Source organism: Halichoeres trimaculatus, unplaced genomic scaffold, assembly GCF_033239565.1.
Source record: "Halichoeres trimaculatus isolate MK-OKI-2021-1 unplaced genomic scaffold, fHalTri1.1 fHalTri1_scaffold_5, whole genome shotgun sequence".
Lineage (NCBI taxonomy): Eukaryota > Metazoa > Chordata > Actinopteri > Labriformes > Labridae > Halichoeres > Halichoeres trimaculatus.
Genome location: NW_027437183.1, coordinates 652,501 through 667,526, shown reverse-complemented (window position 1 = coordinate 667,526; position 15,026 = coordinate 652,501). Strand labels below are relative to the sequence as shown.

Below are 15,026 nucleotides of genomic sequence, written 5' to 3'. Positions count from 1 at the left end.
TAGAAAAAATAAGAGGAAAAAACAGGTGAAAAAATCAAAACAGAAATATAAAAGGACATATGAATTATGCTTATAATTATTTTATTTTATTTATTTTTTTAAAATAAATTTCTTCATTAATATATTTTTAGTTACAAACTGTAAGGCACATAACAGTTCATATCCAATCACATTGTGTACATTCGGTTGAGTAGGAAAAGTAACATTAAACATTACACAGAACACTGTATATCAACAAAGAAATAAATAAATTAAAGAGAAAAATAATGATAACAATAATAAAATAAAATACATTTATTTATTTCGTGGTCAAGGGTCAATCAAACTATAATTTTGTATTTGATTTAGAAGCTCTATTGCATTTGTCGATTTTATAAGTCTTATGGATTTATAATACATTTTAAACTCATTCATATTTATTATTTTTGTTTGATATAGTATCGCTGACAGTTTAACGTTTTTCCTGACATTTCAAATTCTGCGTTTGCGCACTCAACGATTTTGAGTTTTCAAAATAAAGCACTGCATATTGAGCTTTCTTCGAGATGTCACATGCATCGTTTAAAAAATAAAGAATTACAGCATATGAGAAATTATACACCGCTAAATTTTATTAAAGAGAACTGTTTTCACTTCTATTTGTTGAAATTACGCAAAGTTTCTTCGGAGGGAAATTATTGTGAAAGGCTGTGAAGCGTTTCCTCTCCGCGGTCAAAATAGCCTTCTTGAACAGGGGCTGGTGTCACCTCGTATTCCGTCCGGCGCCGCCTGTCTGCAGCTGCCCTCTCTGCCCGGAGACTCCGGGATGCTGCTGCTGCTGCTGCAGAGATGGAGTTGAATCACAAAAACAAAGTGTGGCACAGAGTTTGAGACAAAGGAATGAGGTCGATGTTTAAATCTTCTGCTGGATGGATTTCTGTTGAATATTAAACCGGATTAAGTTTTAAAAAATGAAGCTGCTGAAGCCGAGCTGGGTGAGCCACAACGGTAAGCTTGTGCAGGAATCTGTTGGACCAAGTTGGGCTTTTGTTGTCGGAGGGGGGTGAATTAAACACGGGAGGCATCATGGTGGGGGCCGACACTTGTTTGACTAGCTGTCACGTAATAATCACTCACATTTAAGTCTTCAAACTAAAAATAAAACCCCTGAAAGCTGCTGTTTTATCCTCAGCAGAGACAACCCTCGGTGTTCAGCTGTATTAATGTTTGCTAACCTCAGCTAGCTCGCCTGTTAGCCCCCCCGGCTAACTCTGATACTCTGATGCTAACTTACCTCCCAAAATAACCCATTAAATAATCCTAAAAGTGACTTTTTAAATAATTATCGCCTGATATTTCACTGAAGAGTGTGTTTTTTAATATAAGAAAGCGAGCAGGCTTGATTTAAAGCTTCAAAGTGTCTGTCAGTGAGATTTTCCAGGCTGTCAGTTTGGAAAGTTGGCCTGAAATCAGGATGAAGCTAACGGCTGTTTCCATCAAATTTATAACGGTTATTTTCTGTTAATATGATGAATTAATTCAATATCAACTGTTTAAAGGTATTCCAGGTGATTTTGAACCTGAATTTAAAGATTTAGTTCATGTATGACCAGGCTAACGCTTCATAACTGTCAAATTTAAAACATATAAAACCTGAACAGAGAAACAGAGAGTGCATCTTTATGTCAGTCTGACTTTTCTCTGCTTGAATTTAAGAGCTTGTGACTTTAAAATCAGATTATGTATATGTATCTGAATGTTTTATTGGATTAAAATGGGTATGTGTAAAGGATAAGAAGTGTGTTTTGATAAATACCTGAATGAGAATTTGATTTATTTTAAGAAATTTCTACATAACAAGGATTTTGCCTTGGCTTGATAATGCAAACAGTTAAAAACAAACAGTGTTAACATATAAATATGGAGATATACAAATAGAAGTGTTTGCTTATAGAATATGAAGAAGAAAATGTACATGTATAAACTAAAATAAGATTAACATACACAAAAAGCAAACAAACTTAGGTAGTTTTAATTTTTGGAAACACTTTTATGTGTTTGTTGTTAATGTATTGAAGGAATAAAGGAAGTTTGATTGGATTCATTTATAGCAAAAGCTTAAGAAAAGATGAATTTTACCTTTAAGCTACAGATCACAGAGTGTTAGCCAGCTGTTAGCAGACTTAGCATCAGTTTGTGATTATTTAGTGATTAATAAACAATGCTTAGATTCAGAAGAGCTATGTTGCAATCACAAGTAATGTTTCAAACATGAAAATGACAGAGTTATAGTTCATTAACTGAAAGGGAAATAGACTTAGGCTCAAAAATAATGACGGATGATTCATTTTTTATTATGTGTACCCGAAAAACACTCCACATTTATCTGGTTTAATTTCCTTCATGCCCTCATAAATACATCTGAAAGGAAACAAGTGTCAGCGTCAGCTTGGTCCAGTGTCTTACAGCTCTGATATATCAATATTTAAAGTCAGATTAAAGTCAGATTATTTGCAGCTTTGTCTTATTAAATCCCCCTTTAAATGCCCACTGTTACAAAATGTGTGTTTTGTAAGGGGGCGCTTGATGAAATCAACTCTAACTCTTGATTATCAGCACCAGCTGATTCATGTCTGCTCTGATTTAGGGCTGAATGATTTTGGGAAATAATCTAATTGTGATTTTTTTGGACCAATATTGCGCTTTAGCATGTGATTTTTGGGGGCAAAGTTTATCTTCAACATTATTCACTAAACACAAGCAATAAACCGTCGTATAGTATGACCAATGCAACAAAGGTTACTGTCAACATATAAACAAGTCTTTCCTGTAGGACAGGCCTACATGTTATAATGAAATGAAATTAAATTAATTGATGCATGAATAAATAAAATCAGAGAAAGAAAAAAAGCACTGCAGAATAAGGAAAGTGCAGAAATGTAAATAAAAACAAAGTTTTGGCTCAACCACTGAAATATGTCAACATGTGAAGTGCACTGTTTTATGAAATGAAAAAAAACACTGTAAACATATCAAAGTTATAAAAATCTGACTGATCTGTCTTCAGTAACAAAACACAAACTAAAGTGCAGAAATGTAAATAAAAACAAAGTTTTGGCTCAACCACTGAAATATGTAAACTTGTTGATTGCATTTTTAAATGCACTTTAAAACTTTTTTTTTTTTTAATTGCAGGCTTTGCAAATTGAAAATTATATATTATTACATTGTGACGTTGGTTTAAATTTGATTACTTGTTCAGCCCTACTCTGAATCATAGCAAACACACTGACAACCAATCACAGGGCCTGCAGTTTGTGTTGTTTCAACCTGAAGTCAGATTTAGGAGGAGTTACCCATCAGGCTTCATGCACCTCTGTCAGAAACGACTGTTAATGATTCTAAAAACTTTTGTTGTGTTTCTCAGGCAAACCCATATTTTCAGTGGACATCCACCCTGATGGGACTAAATTTGCAACCGGGGGACAAGGTGAGACCTGAGCTGTTGCAGAAGTGTCCGTGTTTGTGTTGTTGGTCCGAGCGTCCTGTAGCAGGAAGTTCATCTGCACCACTCTGTGTGTGTTTTCAGGAGAGGACTCCGGCAAAGTGATGATCTGGAACATGGCGCCGGTGCTCAGAGAGGAAGACGAGAAGAACGAGAATATTCCCAAAATGCTCTGTCAGATGGACAATCACCTAGGTAAGCTGGGCAGGTGTTTGTTACCCATCAGGGCTGGGATGATACACTTCTCTCTGGGGTGCTGATTCGATTTAAGTTGCAATTCTTTGTTATTTCTGTTTTTGTTTTTTTTTTAGTTTGCTTTTTTAACACCAGGCCATGTGAGAAAGTTTAATGATGATGATGATGTCTACATACGAGGGATCCAGGCGGCCAGCTCTTGGCCTTTTTTTTTTTTTACCAGTGCTCTCGGCTACTTGATATGATGCGCTTTCTTTGTTTTCTGCTGCAGTATAAAAGTTTACATTTGAATATAAACTTCTGTACACACTGAAACTTTGATTTGCTGGTAAACTTTTGAATATTTTATAGTTTAGATAAATATTAACTTCAGTGATTTCATCCATTCATTTTTTGCCTTTTACTCCAACATTACCAGTCTTATCCCACAGCAGGGCATGCAGGTTTTTATTAACACTGGTATCAGTTAGGGCTGCAACTAACGATTATCTTTAAAGTCGACTAATCTATCAATTATTTTTTGGATTAGCCGGTTAATCACGGTTATTTTGTGTTTCAAACTAATTTGTCCTTTAAAATGTGCAGACCTTTATAATTCAACCTGTGTGTTTCATTTTCACTGCATTTACCCAGAGTTAGGTTCTCTCCTCTGATTGGTCAGCCCTGTGTCATGTCATGTTTGTTTGTTTGTCTTTATTTCATTCATGATGACATAAAAAAATACAAGTACTAGGCTATACAAAAAAATAAATAGGCTAAATCTCAAAATGAATGAAGCAGGTAACAGGAAATGAAGTTGTTGTTCAGTGTTGGACAGATGCTTATCAGTGACTTTGTTCTTGTTTTCTAATGTTTGTTTGTTTATTGGGGCTTTGCTCTCTGTATGATCCCGTCTGACTCTCTCCCAGCTCTCCATGACAACGCCTTTAGTTTCGTTTCTCTACATGAGCTATTTCTCTCCTCCTCCTCCCGCTGAGTGTTAGCGCTGCAGTTTGAGCTTGAGAGTGAGAGCCCCCTCAGATAAATGTCCTCTCTTTTCAAAAGTTAGGGGAGTTTTGACTCTAGTTTGTGGCTCAGATCCTGAAAAACTGTCTGTAACAGAGAGTGAAGGAGACTCTCTAAATCAGGTTATCAGACGCTAAACTCCGGGAGCTGTCAGGCTGTCCAAGCCGGAGATGCAGAGCCTCCGTCAGCGCACAGCGCTCTCTGGGAGTGGAGATTTTTCCTCATCTATATTCCTCACGTATGAACTTAGTGATCTTTACCCATAAAAGTCTCCACTAACACAGCACCTCATGCTGTGAGCTGAAGTTACAGATGAGTATTACCCCCTGGTATTTGATTTCACCATGTGACAACAACAATAAAAACAATAATACGACGCGTCGACTGTTAAAATGTGCGTCAATTATGTCGACTAATCGTTGCAGCCCTGGTATCAGTTTCTGAAAAGTTGGATGATCTTCATCATCTCTACTACAGACTATATCAGCAGCCATGTTTTCATCATATGTGAGTCAGTTTAAGGATTTATTCAGGGATCAACATTTTTTACAACACAACTTTTAAACAAAGACTAAAATGAAGGATTCAATTCAAAGAAAAATGATTTTTGACCAAAAAATCAAAATATTTCAATACATTGATTTATTTTCTATAATTGTTTTAACCGTGTTAATCCATAAACTGTCATCTGACTTCAGCTGCTGCTTCATTTTTACTCATGGATCAGAGGAGCAGGTTTTCTGAGTTCACATCTGCTGTTTGGACGACGAGTCGCTGCTTTGCATGAGAAACCTGAGAAAAACTGCTTCACCTCTTTTTCACTTCCCTGAGGAGTGTAACCCTGCTGCAGGAGTGTGTGTGTGTATGTGTGTGTGTGTGTTTGTTCTCATGTGACAGAGAAATAACCTCGTCCATCCTGCGCTGGTTTCAGACTCAAACAGAGTGAGAGCTCCATGAGTGGACCAGGGATTTAATTATAGGAGCATCTACACACACACACACACACACTCACACACACACACACACACACACACACACAGCACAGTGTGTGGTGGATTAAACCAGAGGAAGTGATCGTGTGTGTTTGTCTCTGCAGCGTGTGTGAACTGTGTGCGCTGGTCCAACAACGGGCTGTACCTGGCGTCAGGAGGAGACGACAAGCTGGTCATGGTGTGGAAGAGAGCTGCGTACGTACACACACACACACACACACACACACACACACACACACAGTGCAGATGAAGCAGATGTTTGCAGCTCAGCCTCTTTGGTTCGTTTCCTGTGCAGATTCATCGGTCCCAGCACGGTGTTCGGGTCGAGCAGTAAACTCGCCAACGTGGAGCAGTGGAGGTGTGTCACCATCCTGAGGAACCACACGGGAGGTCAGAGACACACACGATGAATCAGGGAGCTCCAGGAGGAGGAGGAGAGTTTCTGACCCAGCGTCTGTTTCTGTTTCTGTGTGTGTTTCCTGCGTAGATGTGATGGACGTGGCGTGGTCTCCTCACGACGTGTGGCTCGCCTCCTGCAGCGTGGACAACACCATCGTCATCTGGAACGCTCGAAAGTTTCCAGGTAGGCGGCGCTGAACCCTGACCCGGTCTGTGGGATCAGAGGGTCTGGATCTGACGTGCTGGTCTCTCCGTGTCTCCTCAGAGATGGTGACGTGTCTGCGAGGTCACACCGGGCTGGTCAAAGGCCTGACGTGGGACCCGGTGGGGAAATACATCGCGTCCCAGGCCGACGACCACAGCCTGAAGGTGTGGAGGACGGTGGACTGGCAGATGGACGCCAACATCACCAAACCCTTCAGCGAGGTAGGAGCACGCCACTCTCTGACGGCTCCTCCGTCACGCGGCGTTTCATCGATGATAGTCTGACCTGTGCGCTCTCTGTCTGCGTCTCAGTGCGGCGGGACGACCCACGTCCTGCGTCTCTCCTGGTCCCCGGACGGTCAGTACCTGGTGTCGGCCCACGCCATGAACAACTCGGGCCCCACGGCTCAGATCGTGGAGAGGGACGGCTGGAAGACCAACATGGACTTTGTGGGCCACCGTAAAGCCGTCACCGTGGTGGTGAGCGCGTTTTTCCTCCTCTGAGCGACTCTGACCTCAAACCTTCGCCCGCTCATCGACCTGTTTCCGTTTCCCCGCAGAAATTCAACCCAAAGATTTTCAAGAAGAAGCAGAAGAACGGCAGCTCCCCCAAACCGGGCTGTCCGTACTGCTGCTGCGCCGTGGGCAGCAAAGACCGCTCGCTGTCCGTCTGGGTCAGTCCACGCCACGCTGCGTCTCAACACACAAACAAACAGCGATGATTAAACCATGAAGCTCTGACCACTAATGCTCCCGCTCTGTTTCCTCTCCTCAGCTGACCTCGCTGAAGCGCCCCCTGGTGGTCATCCACGACCTGTTTGATAAATCCATCATGGACATTTCCTGGTGAGTCACGCTGCTCAGAGAGCTCACGCTAAGAGTGTCAGGAAAGTCATGGAAACCGTCCACAAACCGTCCTACGTTTGACAAACGAGCTGTAACGGCTTTAAAGTGATCTCTCTGTGAAAACGAGTCTGATTTCAGTTAATAATCGATCTGATGTCCTGACTCTAAACCCCCAGAGTCTCACGTCTTAGTCGTCCTTTGACAGAAATCAACACCCCAGTAAGATCTGAGAAAAAAAAGTGACGTCCAGTTTCTGTTTTAGTCTCTGACAGGAAGGAGGGGCCAAAAACTACATTCACATAAGCAGCAACTTCCTCTCACCAAACAGGAGTGAGGAAAATCAACCAGTAGAAGATGTATTTGAATAAAGAGCGTTTGCACCTGAAGGTTATATTTCAAATAATAAAATCTGCTGCAGGAATTCAAAACATGTTGTTTTAAAGAGGGGGATTTAAGTCTTTTTGTCCCTCTGGTGCCCCTGTAGTATCTTTATATGATTTGCAGCTCAGTAAAATCTGTTTTTCTCTCCCTGATGTTTTAGAAAAACAGACTCTGTGTGAAACACTTATTTTAGCCACTGTCTCTTTAAGGCTTCCCACTCCATCAACCCCCCTCACTCTGATTGGCCAGCCCTCTGGAGGCCTGTTATGAGCCAGTTAGGACGTCCTGATGTGATAACCTCATCATTTCAGAGTCAGAAAGTGTATAGAAAGTGTAAAAAGCTCCATAAGAAAATAGCTGCTGACAGCTTGTCCATCATTGTCCAGTCAGCCAGCCTCCACCTCCACAGGGTCCAGGACTGAGCTTCTTCAGCAGTCTGTTCAGTCTCTGTCTCCTGGATCCTGTCTGCTCACAGCAGGTGAAGCTCTTCACATGTGGCCTTGGTGTCTGCTGTTAGCTCTGTTAGCCATGTCTGTGAATAGCATGATGCTACTCTGCCCTCTGGTATCCCCTCTGTTGCTGGGTTAGCACAGCTAGCTCGTCCATCTTATTGGAGATAGATCTTACGTTCCCAATAACGATGGATGGAAGGACAGGTCGAACCAGCACGTCGTCCTCACCTCCTTCTCCTCAGCTTGTGGGGAAACATCCGGCCTAGCACCAGTTAGCATTGGCATGCTACAGGCTGCTAACAGCTGATTTCACATGTAAACAATGCAGCCATGGTTACATGTAGGATCTCCAGACAAACACAGGAGAAAAGTAGTAAAAATATCACTGAAGACACAAAAAGTTTGGAGTCCGTGACCAACAATGAACCATACAAAGTAATGATCCACTCCAGATACAGAGATGACGAAAAAGAGACGAAAAAATAGCCATAGCCAACAGGGCGGCGCCTAGATCCCGTTCAGCCTTATCGTTGGTAGCTCACAGATTAATGATCTGTGTGTGGCCTGTGTGTGTGTTTCAGGACCCTGACCGGTCTGGGGATGCTGGTGTGTTCGATGGACGGCACCGTGGCCTACCTGGACTTCTCTCTGGATGAACTGGGAGACCCTCTGAGCGAGGAGGAGAAGGTGAGAAAACACCTGAGCTGAAAGTTTCCTCTGACTGACGCCAAAACCAGGAGCCTCTGGTTTTCACCTCCCTGAGCTCTTCCTCTGTTTAGTTTCTCTTTCCTTTCATCACGATGACCAAACGTCTCCTCTGACCTCCTCTGACCTCCTCTGACCTCCTCCGACCCACAGAACAGCATCCATCAGAACATCTACGGGAAGAGTCTGGCCATAACCAGCACTGAGTCCCAGCTCTCCACCACCATCATCGAGAACCCAGAGATGCTCAAGTACCAGCAGGAGCGTCAGAGCTCGGCCCAGGCCAACGCTGGACCCGGCAGCACCGGGCCCGAGTCCTCGGCGCCCAAACTGAACAGCGTGATGAACGGGGAGAGTCTGGAGGACATCAGGAAGGTGAGGCTGCAGCTCTGTCTGTGGGTTTTCTTCACTTCGTTTGTTTCTGGGGAAAAGAGAAAAACAAACTTTGGACCAAAATCTGCGTGTTGAGATTTTTCTGGAGCTCACGTTGCTCTGCGACGTTTTCTGTCCGTGGTTTCTCAGAACCTCCTGAAGAAACAGGTGGAAACCAGAACTGCAGATGGCAGACGACGAATCACGCCGCTCTGCATCGCTCAGCTGGACACGGGGTAGGTCAGCGTGACGGACACAGGCTCTGACGGACAGGAAGTGGGAGCTAAAAGTAGAAAACAGACTTTCTAATTCCTGATTTTGTGGTTTTAAAGATAAATTCAGTTTGTTTTGATGTGAAGGAGACGGTCACAGGTGATCCAGCTCCGTTTAGAGACGCTCAGGAATGCTAACCTAGCATGAGCTAGCCTGGCCTCAGCTCTGGTTTTAACCTGACAGAAAGTGAAGCTGACGCCATGATGTGATCTTTCTGGTTTGTGTTGATGAAGTCGTGACTTTAACGATGGCGTCCTCCTCCCCTGCAGGGATTTCTCCCCCGCCCTCTTCAACAGCGCCCCCATCCTGCCCTCGGGCTCCTCCATGTCCAACCAGCTCACCTCGCAGCTCAGCTCCGACTCCAGCCCGGGACAGGCCTCCTCCCTGGGGCTGCGGCCCGGCCACGACGCCATGCTGACCTCGCCGCCCCCCGGCAGCTCCAACAAGGGTCTGGAGGACAACAGGGACGGGTAGGAGACGTCAGTCCTCTTCCTCCTGTCCTCCTGTCTTCATCACTTCATCCTCTGCTCCCGTTTCTCTCCGCAGCGCCAAGTCCTGTCTGCTGCTGACGTCCGCCTCCAAGATCGAGCCCATGAAGGCCCTGGACTCCAGGTTCACGGAGAGGTCGAAGGCCACGCCGGGGGTCACCAGCGTCATCTCATCCATCACAGGCCTCACTCCTCTGGACAGGTGAGTCCACCTATCAGAGGGAGGCGTAAACACAGGCGCCCCCTGGTGTCTAACACGGCGCTCTCGTGCTCCCTCAGCCGGCCCAAAGACGGCCTCTCCGCCCTGAAGGACATCAAGTCCAAAGAGGACACCAGCAGCGACAGCGAGGACAAGATGGCCGCCATCAACAAGAACCTGTCGTTCAGCAAACGCAAACCCGAGCTGCTGCTGGACGGAGCAGAGGTGGTGGAGAAGAGGAAGAAGGGACGGCCCAGGAAAGACAAGATGGTGGCGCCGACGACGCAGGCGTTCCCTCAGGTAGGAGACGGGGACGGAGACGGGGGAGGGTCAGAGACGGGAGAGGGTGAGAGACGGGGGAGGGTCAGAGACGGGAGAGGGTGAGAGACGGGGGAGGGTCAGAGACGGGAGAGGGTGAGAGACGGGGGAGGGTCAGAGACGGGAGAGGGTCAGAGACGGGAGAGGGTCAGAGACATGTGAACAACCACGTCAGCTTCCTGGAGATTACATTAGAGCAGGGTTCTGCAACCTTTACTTTCAAAGGAGCCATTTCTCCTCAGCTCACCTGGATTAAAGTCATTCAGGAGCCACAAAATCTACTTTATCTTCGCAATTAAAACAAAAAAAGTGGATACAACCCTACACCTAGTAAAAACAAAGTGAATTATTTTCAAAACAGGAAGTTTATGGTGTTAATAGATTGAACATATGCAGTCTGTTTTTTTTTTTTGTAATAAATTTGAAAATATTAAAAAAAGAAAAAGAAAAGAAAAAATTGGAATATCATATATTTAAAAGTTTTTTTTTTTAAAAGGGAATTTTAAAAAGTGTAAAAAAAAAATGCAAAAATTCCCAAAATTTTGGAATTCAAAAATTTTCAAAATTTGTAAATTTGCAAAAAGAATTTCAAAAATTGTCACTTAAAAAATTTGCTCAGTTTTTTTTTTTTTTAAAGTAAAAAATTCAAAAATGTACAAACTTTGTCAAAAGAAAAACGGAATTAAAATTATTTGAAAAATAAGCAGAAATTCAAAACTCTGTGAAAGTTGAAAATTTTTCCTAAATTTGAAAAAAAAGTTAAAAAATTGAAATTGAAAAAAAATTGCTAAAATCTCAAAAAAAATTGAAAAAAATTAACACAGGATTTTATTTAGTGGCAGGGACTTTAATTATTAATACCCCCTTTAAGAAAAATAACAACTCTTTATTCCAAAAAAAAAAAAAACAACTTAGAGCTACATGGAGCCACTGCAGAGGAGTCAAAGGGCCACATGAGGCTCCAGAGCCACAGGTTGAACACCCCCGCTTTAAACCTTCAGACGGAAACAGGAAGAAGAATCAGAGTCTGACGTGTTCGATCAGTCTCTGAGGAAGACGTGGGGAGGGGGTTTATAATCTCAAATATTAAAAATCTGACGGCTTCACTGAAAAACTGAAAACTGACAAAGTGATTTTGTCTGAGTTTAACTAAAAAATGTCTCATTAGACTTAATCTGAGCCACATTCCCCTGAGCAGTCCAGAAAAATGTCTGATTTAAAGTTATTTAAAGACAAAATGAGCTCTGTAGAGTAAAATAAAATAACTTGCATTAAGAAATTCTAGTTTCAATGTTTTTACTTGTTACAGTAACTCAGAGCTCATTTTGTCTTTGAATAACTTGAAATCAGACGTTTTCCTGGACTGCTCAGGTGAATGAGGCTCAGATTGAGTTTAAAAATACATTTTTTAGTTAAAATAAGAGAAAAACACTTTAAAAGATTTCAGTTTTTTTCAGTGTAGACTTTGTAAAAATATTATTTTCTGAAAAAATCATGTTCCTGTTTTTTCCAGATGACTCCTCCTGCAGAGAGGGAGCCCAGCAGGGTGGCTGCTCCTCCACCTCCTGTCGCTGCTCTGAAGCTGCCAACGCCGAGCGTGAAGAAGGCGTTCAGTCTGCAGGTAACACACACACACACACACACACACACACACACACACACACACACACACGAAACCAGACTCGGGACGCCATGGAGCTGGACTCTTTTTGCTTCCTTATGAAGCCCTGACTAATATGTGTGTGTGTGTGTGTGTGTGTGTGTGTGTGTGTGTGTGTGTGTGTGTGTGTGTGTGTGTGCGTGCGTGCGTGCGTGCGTGCGTGCGTGCGTGCGTGCGTGCGTGCGTGCGTGCGTGCGTGCGTGTGTGTGTGTGTGCGTGTGCGTGCGCGTGCGCGTGCGCGTGCGTGTGCGTGTGTGTGTGTGTGTGTGTGTGAAGGTGAGCATGGAGCCCGCTGTGATCCTGGAGGTGGAGAACGAGGTCTCCGTGGTCGCCGGCTCCAGGCTCAGTCAGCTGCGATGCTCCAGAGACGGACGCGACTGGAACACGCTGCTGCCCAGCTCCGTGGTGACGGCGGCAGGAAGCAGGTAGGAGGAGCTACAGACGCCGCAGAGACCCACACCTGGTCAGAAAGGAGGGTTAATAACCTTCATCTGCTCCTCCATCCTCTCCCTCAGTGACGTCATCGCAGCCGTCAGCCAGGACAGGATGTTGTCAGTGTTCTCTTCCTGTGGGCGGAGACTCCTCCCCGCCATCCAGCTGGGCACGCCCGTGTCTGCTCTGCACTGCTCCGCCCACTTCGTCATGGTCCTGACGGCTGGAGCCACCCTGTCTGTCTGGTTAGTGCTGCTTTGGTTTGTGACGTCACAGAGACCGGTTTTCATTTTGATCTGGTTCGTACGGAAGCCCAGTGTGGCCAAACCCCAGAGATAAAAAACAACCAGTATCAGTCCAAACCTGACACAACACAAACGCTTCCTGTTAAAACTAAATGTTCTTCATGTTGTTTAAATGTTTGTTCATGTTTTTATGGATATAACTTTGGATATTTTTAACATTAAACACGATTTTTATGAGATTTTAAGATTATCTCACATTGAAAAAAGAAAACAGAGAGTTAAAAATATATTTAATTTAAACAGGAGTATTTCATCATAACGAGGTGTTTTCACATTGTCACAAAATATTTTCATGATGAAATAAAATGTTTGACTATTACAATATATTTCACATGTTAACAAGATATTTTCAGGGTTAAAGAAATATCTTATTTTAAAAAGATAAAATGTAAAAAAAAAAATTGCTAAAATAAGATTATCTAATTTTTACATATTTTACAACATAACAAGGTTTTCATGCTATAAAAAGAATTTGCCACAATGTAACAAGTTGTTTAATGTTATTATGAAGTTTTTCATGTTATAATGAGAGATTTTTATGTCTAAAAGAGATTTTATTTATTGTTATTCAAGATTTTTAATCTCAAAGTGAGAATTTTCCACCTGTAACAAAACATTTCATTTTATTACAAGATGTTTCATATTCAAGCAAAATATCACACTTTTACACCATATTACATTAAAAAACAAGATGCTTCAAGTTCCAACGAGATATTTAAAAAAATGTATTTCATCGATGTTAAAACTAGATTTAACTGTTGTAGCAGTAAAGTTTGTTTCAGACAAAATAATGACATTAACAATTATAATAATAAAAATATAGTGATAATAATGTCGCTAAGAATAATAAACAAACAAAAAAGACTCTCCAGAAGCCAAACACATGAAAAATAAACAATAAAACATATAAATGATTAAATAAATAATGTTTCTGAAAAGGAGTGAGTAGAAGTTAATTTTATTTATACCCACCCTCTGTACTTAATAGCTAATAATCAATTTATCAATTTTCTGCTCATTCAACATATATATTTATAAAGGTATTCAACAATATAGTATAATATAATTAACAGAAATGTGTTTATATTAATTGACATTTATCATCCTAAAAAGCTGTGTAACAACATAAACAACAGCAAACAATCAGCAACAACAAAAATAGTCTTTAAATAAAATCACATTATAACATTAATCAGCTACAACAAGATATTTTCCCTTCATAACGCATAAACTGGTTCATGTTGACGTTTTTTACTGTTAAACATTTTTCTCTCTCATGCTCCAGATGATTATAAAACAGTTTAACCTTAAAAAGTTTGACCCATTAAAAAAAAAAAAAAAACAGGCGGGAAATTCTATTTTTTGGTGACTGAGACGTTTATTAACATTTTAACTAAATCCACAAAAAAGCATTTTCTTTTCATTGAGGATGTATTTTGGGGGAATAAATTGGGCGGTTTTGGCAACTTTTGTAGTAAAGTTTTTTAAGTTGATACTTAATCTTTCAATACAGAAAAAACTTGTTGGTGGTGGTAGTTTTCTGCTTTGGTTAAAAACTGTGATGATGATGTTTTTTAATCTGTTTTTAACTTTCAGGGACGTCCAGAAGCAGAAAGCTCTGGTGAAGAACGAGTCTCTGCAGACGATTTTATCAGGTGAGAAACCAGCTCTTAGATACCATCCTAACCACGAGCATCAGCTCTTCTGATTGGTTAATTATCTGTGAGTTTACAGTTAAAGGTTGTGTCTGAAGCTATGGAGGTCTGAGGAGGTCTGAGGAGGTCTGAGGAGGTCTCTGGTCTCTGACGCAGCTCTGTCTCTCTGTGTTTCTGTGTGTGTCTCTGTTCAGGTGCCGACACCACGGTGTCCCAGTCTCTGCTGACTCAGCAGGGCGTCCCCGTCATCGGCCTGTCCAACGGGAAGTCGTACTGCTTCAGCTCGTCTCTGGAGACGTGGTGAGCGCCGCAGGAGGAGGCGGGAACAGGAGGAGACGGGAGCAGGAGGAGGTGAAGGTTTGGTTGTTAGGAGTCTGACCCACCTCTCTTTGTCTCCTCTAGGACTCTGATCGCAGACAAAGGAGACTCTCTGGTCCAGTGTGCTGACTTCAGGGGCTGCCTTCCTACCCATGATGCACCTGTGTCCTCAGGCCCTCTGGCTGTCATGCAGGGCCGCAGCTTTAAGTACGTCCCACCTCATACCCCGTCAGCCCGTTGCTCCGTCAGCCTGAGCCTGATTCTCACTGATCTCTGTGTCTCTGCAGCGCCGGCCGCCTGGCGTCCCGCCTCTCCTCCACGCCGCACCACCTGCAGCAGAGCA

At 42.6% G+C, this 15,026-nt stretch overlaps 1 protein-coding gene across 1 annotated transcript in view; it reads left to right on the top strand.

Annotated features, from left to right (window-relative positions):
- Positions 1-766: 766 nt before the first annotated feature.
- hira (histone cell cycle regulator a) overlaps positions 767-15,026 on the top strand; it is a 19,587-nt gene continuing 5,327 nt past the window's right edge. Inside the window, exons 1-23 of the mRNA XM_074669893.1 lie at positions 767-987; positions 3,407-3,469; positions 3,569-3,679; positions 5,781-5,871; positions 5,972-6,066; positions 6,164-6,259; positions 6,341-6,501; positions 6,592-6,759; positions 6,840-6,953; positions 7,055-7,125; positions 8,540-8,645; positions 8,817-9,038; positions 9,186-9,271; positions 9,578-9,778; positions 9,855-9,998; positions 10,076-10,295; positions 11,827-11,934; positions 12,250-12,398; positions 12,489-12,650; positions 14,307-14,365; positions 14,560-14,665; positions 14,768-14,890; positions 14,971-15,026. The exon at positions 14,971-15,026 is cut by the window's right edge and continues 108 nt beyond it. Of these exons, the coding sequence (XP_074525994.1) occupies positions 951-987; positions 3,407-3,469; positions 3,569-3,679; positions 5,781-5,871; positions 5,972-6,066; positions 6,164-6,259; positions 6,341-6,501; positions 6,592-6,759; positions 6,840-6,953; positions 7,055-7,125; positions 8,540-8,645; positions 8,817-9,038; positions 9,186-9,271; positions 9,578-9,778; positions 9,855-9,998; positions 10,076-10,295; positions 11,827-11,934; positions 12,250-12,398; positions 12,489-12,650; positions 14,307-14,365; positions 14,560-14,665; positions 14,768-14,890; positions 14,971-15,026 (2,749 nt within the window). The 5' untranslated portion in view covers positions 767-950. The remainder of the gene's footprint in view (positions 988-3,406; positions 3,470-3,568; positions 3,680-5,780; positions 5,872-5,971; positions 6,067-6,163; positions 6,260-6,340; positions 6,502-6,591; positions 6,760-6,839; positions 6,954-7,054; positions 7,126-8,539; positions 8,646-8,816; positions 9,039-9,185; positions 9,272-9,577; positions 9,779-9,854; positions 9,999-10,075; positions 10,296-11,826; positions 11,935-12,249; positions 12,399-12,488; positions 12,651-14,306; positions 14,366-14,559; positions 14,666-14,767; positions 14,891-14,970) is intronic.